The 7,500-nt window shown below is 48.8% G+C and overlaps 2 protein-coding genes across 4 annotated transcripts in view; both read left to right on the top strand.

Moving 5' to 3' along the window:
• spag1b (sperm associated antigen 1b) overlaps positions 1–4,427 on the top strand; it is a 30,669-nt gene extending 26,242 nt beyond the window's left edge. For 2 of the 3 annotated variants that reach the window (XM_053239372.1, XM_053239362.1), the window contains exons 12-16: positions 491–590; positions 2,749–2,898; positions 3,034–3,331; positions 3,422–3,778; positions 3,922–4,427. In XM_053239372.1, the coding sequence (XP_053095347.1) occupies positions 491–590; positions 2,749–2,898; positions 3,034–3,331; positions 3,422–3,778; positions 3,922–4,050 (1,034 nt within the window). In that variant the 3' untranslated portion in view covers positions 4,051–4,427. The remainder of the gene's footprint in view (positions 1–490; positions 591–2,748; positions 2,899–3,033; positions 3,332–3,421; positions 3,779–3,921) is intronic. The other variant, XM_053239396.1, reaches the window with a different exon arrangement.
• A 669-nt stretch (positions 4,428–5,096) lies between these two features.
• Positions 5,097–7,500, top strand: part of malsu1 (mitochondrial assembly of ribosomal large subunit 1) — a 5,109-nt gene continuing 2,705 nt past the window's right edge. The window contains exon 1 of the mRNA XM_026912010.3: positions 5,097–5,556. Within this exon, the coding sequence (XP_026767811.3) occupies positions 5,310–5,556 (247 nt within the window). The 5' untranslated portion in view covers positions 5,097–5,309. The remainder of the gene's footprint in view (positions 5,557–7,500) is intronic.

The raw sequence follows: 7,500 nt of genomic DNA, 5'->3' as shown, positions 1-7,500 counted from the left end.
GGCATCACAACACTTACACAATCAGGTACGCACACACTCACACACACTCACACACACACACTCACACACACTCACACACACACTCACACACACACTCACACTCACACACACACACACACACTCACACACACACTCACACACACTCACACACACACACAGACACTCACACACACACACTCACACACACTCACACTCACGCTCACACACACTCACACACACACACTCACACACACACACACACTCACACACACACTCACACACACTCACACTCACTCACACACTCACACACACTCACTCACACACACTCACACACACTCACACACACACTCACACACTCACACACACACTCACACACACAGCATCACAACACTTAACACAATCAGGTACACACACACACACACACACACACACAGACACACACACTCACTGTGTGCCCTGACCCTGTCTGTCTGTGTGTGTGTGTGTGTGTGTGTGTGTGTTTTGACTGCAGGTGTGTACAGTGAGGAGGAAATGTTTGTTCTGTACTGTAACAGAGCTGCATGCTTCCTGAAGATGGGACAGTGTACTGAGTGTGTGTCAGACTGCTGCCGGTGAGCCCTACACCCTACACCCTACAGTCTACACCCTACAGTCTACACCCTATACCCTACACCCTACAGTCTACACCCTATACCCTACACCCTACAGTCTATACCCTAAACCCTACACCCTATACCCTACAGTCTATACCCTACACCCTATACCCTACAGTCTATACCCTACACCCTACAGTCTATACCCTACAGTCTATACCCTACACCCTACACCCTACAGTCTATACCCTACACCCTACAGTCTATACCCTACACCCTACACCATATACCCTACAGTCTATACCCTACAGTCTATACCCTACACCCTACACCCTATACCCTACACTCTACAGTCTATACCCTAAATCCTATACCCTATACCCTACAGTCTATACCCTACAGTCTATACCCTACACCCTACAGTCTATACCCTACACCCTACACCTTATACCCTACAGTCTATACCCTACAGTCTATACCCTACACCCTACACCCTACAGTCTACACCCTACAGTCTATACCCTACACCCTACACCCTACAGTCTACACCCTACACCCTACAGTCTATACCCTATACCCTACACCCTACAGTCTATACCCTACACCCTACACCATATACCCTACAGTCTATACCCTACAGTCTATACCCTACACCCTACACCCTATACCCTACACTCTACAGTCTATACCCTAAATCCTATACCCTATACCCTACAGTCTATACCCTACAGTCTATACCCTACACCCTACAGTCTATACCCTACACCCTACACCTTATACCCTACAGTCTATACCCTACAGTCTATACCCTACACCCTACACCCTACAGTCTACACCCTACACCCTACAGTCTATACCCTACACCCTACACCCTACAGTCTATACCCTACAGTTTATACCCTACACCCTACACCCTATACCCTACAGTCTATACCCTACACCCAACACCCTACATCCTACAGTCTACACCCTACACCCTACAGTCTATACCCTACACCCAACACCCTACATCCTACAGTCTACACCCTACACCCTACAGTCTATACCCTACACCCTACACCCTACAGTCTACACCCTACACCCTACAGTCTACACCCTACACCCTATACCCTACAGTCTATACCCTACAGTCTATACCCTACACCCTACAGTCTACACCCTACACCCTACAGTCTATACCCTACACCCTACACCCTACAGTCTATACCCTACAGTCTATACCCTACAGTCTATACCCTACACCCTACACCCTATACCCTACAGTCTATACCCTACAGTCTATACCCTACACCCTACACCCTACAGTCTATACCCTACACCCAACACCCTACATCCTACACCCTATACCCTACACCCTACAGTCTATACCCTATACCCTACAGTCTATACCCTACAGTCTATACCCTACACCCTACAGTCTATACCCTACACCCTACACCCTACAGTCTACACCCTACACCCTACACCCTGCAGTCTATACCCTACACCCTACAGTCTATATCCTACAGTCTATACCCTACACCCTATACCCTACAGTCTATACCCTACAGTCTATACCCTACACCCTACACCCTACAGTTTATACCCTACACCCAACACCCTACAGTCTATACCCTACACCCTACAGTCTATACCCTACACCCTACAGTCTATACCCTACACCCTACACCCTACAGTCTATACCCTACAGTCTATACCCTACACCCTACAGTCTATACCCTACACCCTACACCCTACAGTCTACACCCTACAGTCTATACCCTACACCCTACAGTCTATACCCTACACCCTACACCCTACAGTCTACACCCTACAGTCTATACCCTACACCCTACACCCTACAGTCTATACCCTACACCCAACACCCTACATCCTACACTCTACACCCTATACCCTACACCCTAAACCCTACATCTTATATTTTATATCCTACACCCTACACCCTGTGTTATAGTGAACAATTCTACCCACCCTAATCCCCCATCCATATACAACCATAAACTATGATTTTGTGTGTGCCTGTGTATGCGTGCGTGTTTGTATCTGTGTGTGTGTGTGTGTGTGTATGCGTGCGTGTTTGTATCTGTGTGTGTGTGTGTGTGTGTGTGTGTGTGTGTATGCGTGCGTGTTTGTATCTGTGTGTGTGTGTGTGTGTGTGCCCGGGTGTGTGTATCAGAGCTCTGCAGCTGAAGCCGTTCGGTGTGAAAGCTCTGTTGAGGCGAGCAATGGCGTTTGAGACTCTGGAAAAGTTTCGACTCGCTTATGTGGATTACAGAACTGTACAACAAACACACAACACACACAGTGTACAGCAGCATGTCAACAGGTAACACACACACACGTCACTGGAAAAGTTGGTTATGGTATGGTGTAAATAAAGTTGATGCTCCACATTGTAAATGATATTAAGCAGATGTTCAGTGAGGAGCTGTGTGTTTGTGTGTGTGTGTGTTATATCTAGGCTCACTCAGGTTCTGATGGAGCAGGATGGATCTGATTGGAGAACAAAACTGCCAGAGGTTCCATTTGTCCCAATATCAGCTCGACATGACGGTACTGAGACTCTGCCCTCATCACAAACCACAAACAACACACACACTGTGCTCACTATGAAAACTCGTCCCAACACAGAGACTCCGCCCACCGTGAAAACTCCACCCACCAAACAGTGTCCACCCACAATGGAGATACCGCTACACACAGAGGCTCCGCCCATCAGTGGTCCATCCCAAACACGCAGGCGCATCAACATAGAAGAGGTGTGTGTGTGTGTGTGTGTGTGTGTGTGATTAATCGTTAGCTAGTGTGTCCAGTTAAACACTCATACCTGTGTGTGTGTGTGTGTGCAGGTGGAGAGTGAAGATGAAGATGATGAGGATGAAGATGGTGCTGATGATGATGGTGCTGATGATGATGAGGATGAAGGTGGTGCTGATGTTGGTGATGAAGTAATGACCTCCAGTCCAGCTAATGCCTTTGAGTTTGGCCAGGTGTTGAACGCGGCCCGTTGCCGTGGCGATCTGGCGGCGTGTGCCCGGCTCCTGAGAAGTGTGTCACCTCACACCCTCCCTCACCACATCAGCACACAGCTGGATACACACACACTCAGCTTCATCATACACACACTGCACACACACATCCTGCCCACTGAGCCCGGGCTGGTGTACCGTCTCCTCACACACCTGCACGCCGCCGACAGGTTCACGGTGAGAGCGCACACACGCACACACACACACACACACGCACACACACCTGACTGTGTGAACACTACTGTACCACATTTATACTGTTTTTTACTTAACAGTGCCCTTATATGTGTGTGTGTGTGTGTGTGTGTGTGTGTGTGTAGGTGGTTCTGATGCTGATGGACTCAGATGAGAGGAGACAGATCACACGGCTGTTTGAATGTCTGTGTGCAGTGGAGTGTGATGAGTTCTCACGCGAGAACATTAACAGCCTGGCTAATAAATTCATATAACACACACACACACACACACACACACACACACACACACACACACATGCATATTAATGCATGAAAGTTTGTGGCTTTAATATGAATTAGTTTTTTTCCTAACACTCAGATCAGAGGTGTGGTCGGGGAGGGGGAGGGGAGTGGGAGGGGCTAGTCATGAGCAGTGTGGAGTTTGGTGGGCGGAGTCAGCACCATGTCACCTGCTTATGGTTCATAATGACATAGTGGCTCCGCCCCTCTAGTATTTGGACGAGAGTGCTGATGTGAATGTTGTGAAATCTGCTTCATTTCTTACACAGTGTTTTTACAGCACCATGGCCACACGCACACACACACACACACCTGAGGAAGCTGAAATAAAACACACTTCTTAATCATTACTCTGTGTGTGTGTGTTAATGCTGTGGTTCTCACACTGGGCTCCACTTACACGCAGTCTGATTTCCGGTGGACACTGAGCCGCTCTGTAAGAGTCTCGCCGAGCCGCTCTGTAAGAGTCACGCCGAGCCACTCTGTCCGGGTCACGCCGAGCCGCTCTGTCCGGGTCACGCCGAGCCGCTCTGTAAGAGTCACGCCGAGCCGCTCTGTCCGGGTCACGCCGAGCCGCTCTGTAAGAGTCTCGCCGAGCCGCTCTGTAAGAGTCACGCCGAGCCGCTCTGTAAGAGTCACGCCGAGCCGCTCTGTCCGGGTCACGCCGAGCCGCTCTGTAAGAGTCACGCCGAGCCGCTCTGTCCGGGTCACGCCGAGCCGCTCTGTAAGAGTCACGCCGAGCCGCTCTGTCCGGGTCACGCCGAGCCGCTCTGTAAGAGTCTCGCCGAGCCGCTCTGTAAGAGTCTCGCCGAGCCGCTCTGTAAGAGTCACGCCGAGCCTTTAATGAATGTTGTGATCTTCACTGCTGTAACTAAGTGCTTCAGAGAACCCGCTCTGAGAACCGTGGTTGTGATGTACCTAATAACTGAGTAGCTGGATGAAATGAACCTGTGCTGTGATCCTGAGTGGCTTCGGGATGGGGAAGAGATTTAATAATAATAATAATAATAATAATAATAATAATAATAATGATAATAATAATAATAATAATAATAATAATGATAATAATAATAATAATAATATCCGTAATGAATAATGATTTGAATGTGAACACATGATGTGTTTTCACGCCTTCAGATGGCGCTGAAGCTGCGCTGCACTTTTGTATTCACGCTTCTCGCAACAACCCGGAAGCGGAAGTAGAGAGCACAGAGGCAGTACAGGACAGAGTAATGGCGCTGAGATGTGGTAGATGTGTCCTCACGCGGCTGTTTAACACGAGTGTGTGTTACAGAGCGGCTGGATTACACACACTCACTAACACACACCCGTTACTATTAAACCACACACACGACGCCGCGCGCTTCTCCCGGTACCTGCGGAAACCGCGCGCCCTGGCTCGTGCGCTGTTTAGTAACACTGACGGAAGTGACGCAGGGTTGACAGCGCGAGATTCATATACACAACAGCAGCAGCATGGTGAGTAAACACACACACACACACACACACACACACACACACAGCGTTTATTAGCGACGTGGTGTGATGCTGAGGTTAGAGCTCCAGTGCCTGAGGGAGTCGAGTCATTAGTTCGGTACACTGAAGTGATTCGAGTCTTTTTCTTACTTATTTGTACAGATTTTAATATTTTATAGAAGTGAACGTCATAAATAAGTTTGTGTTAAAGAGACTTTCTATTATTACAACTTTAATTTCTTATGTTTGTTTAAATAAAGAATAAATATTTTAAATAAATAATAAATATTAAATAAATGTTTAAATGTTTAAATAAATAATAAATATTTACAAGCCCAAGGTCACTTTACAGGTATAAGAAACACAATAACACAATCATAATTACAGAAACAAACACCACCACCTTCACCACCCTCTCACCTGCTGCACCACCTTCACCACCCTCACACCTGCTGCACCACCTTCACCACCCTCTCACCTGCAGCACCACCTTCACCACCCTCTCACCTGCACCACCTTCACCACCCTCTCACCTGCTGCACCACCTTCACCACCCTCTCACCTGCAGCACCACCTTCACCACCCTCTCACCTGCTGCACCACCTTCACCACCCTCTCACCTGCAGCACCACCTTCACCACCCTCACACCTGCAGCACCACCTTCACCACCCTCTCACCTGCTCCACCACCCTCACACCTGCAGCACCACCTTCACCACCCTCACACCTGCAGCACCACCTTCACCACCCTCTCACCTGCAGCACCACCTTCACCACCCTCACACCTGCAGCACCACCTTCACCACCCTCTCACCTGCAGCACCACCTTCACCACCCTCACACCTGCAGCACCACCTTCACTACTCACAAAGCCTCAGTGGTCACTGGACACCACCAGTCTGTACACTGATCCATGGATCTGCAGAGCTGAGCAGAGAGCAGAGCAGCTCCAGGTCCGCTCAGAATCACGGCACCAGACTCCACGCTGACTGTGAGCAGGTGCTGCATTCAGTCCGCGGCCAGCAGACAAACACACGTCACACATGTTAGATCAAGGCCCGGGGAAATCCGCCGCTCACTCTTGGGTCTGGAGCTCCGCCCACAACAGACGACCAGCGGACAAACTGAACTAACGACCAAGAACGTTAAAACAATAAAACAGAAAACAAACATCAAACATGCTAAACTCAGAAAATAAAAAGCTCTGAGAAGCGGCAGCTACAGCACACGGCGTAGTCTGATCCAGAAACGCGCACGTGTGTGTGTCACATTATTATTATTATTATGAGACTTAATTATGAGAGTTTAATTCAGACATTTATTTTCTTAGTCATTAATACGATGTAATACAGTTTAACTCATTTAAAAAGAGTTTAGTAGCAATTCTTAAGCACTGTAACAGGAGGATGATGATGATGATGAAGGCAGAACAACAGACTTCTCTTCAGATTAGTGTCTGTAAATTATTTCTCTGTTTTATTGACCTCATAGTTGCGTTATTGTCTGATTTATAGTGAAGTGGTTCAGTGTTGACTCTGTGTTGACTCGGTGTCGGTGTTGACTCGGTGTCGCTGGTGACTCGGTGTCGGTGTTGACTCGGTGTCGCTGGTGACTCGGTGTCGGTGTTGACTCGGTGTCGCTGGTGACTCGGTGTCGGTGTTGACTCGGTGTCGCTGGTGACTCGGTGTCGCTGGTGACTCGGTGTCGGTGGTGACTCGGTGTCGCTGGTGACTCGGTGTCGGTGGTGACTCGGTGTCGCTGGTGACTCGGTGTCGGTGTTGACTTGGTGGTACCGTCTCCTCACACACCTGCACGCCGCCGACAGGTTCACGGTGAGAGCGCACACACGCACACACACACACACACACGCACACACACCTGACTGTGTGAACACTACTGTACCACATTTATACTGTTTTTTACTTAACAGTGCCCTTATATGTGTGT

Source organism: Pangasianodon hypophthalmus, chromosome 1 (genome assembly GCF_027358585.1).
Source record: "Pangasianodon hypophthalmus isolate fPanHyp1 chromosome 1, fPanHyp1.pri, whole genome shotgun sequence".
NCBI lineage: Eukaryota > Metazoa > Chordata > Actinopteri > Siluriformes > Pangasiidae > Pangasianodon > Pangasianodon hypophthalmus.
The sequence above is the reverse complement of the archived record's forward strand: the minus strand, read 5'-3'. Positions and strand labels throughout refer to the sequence as shown.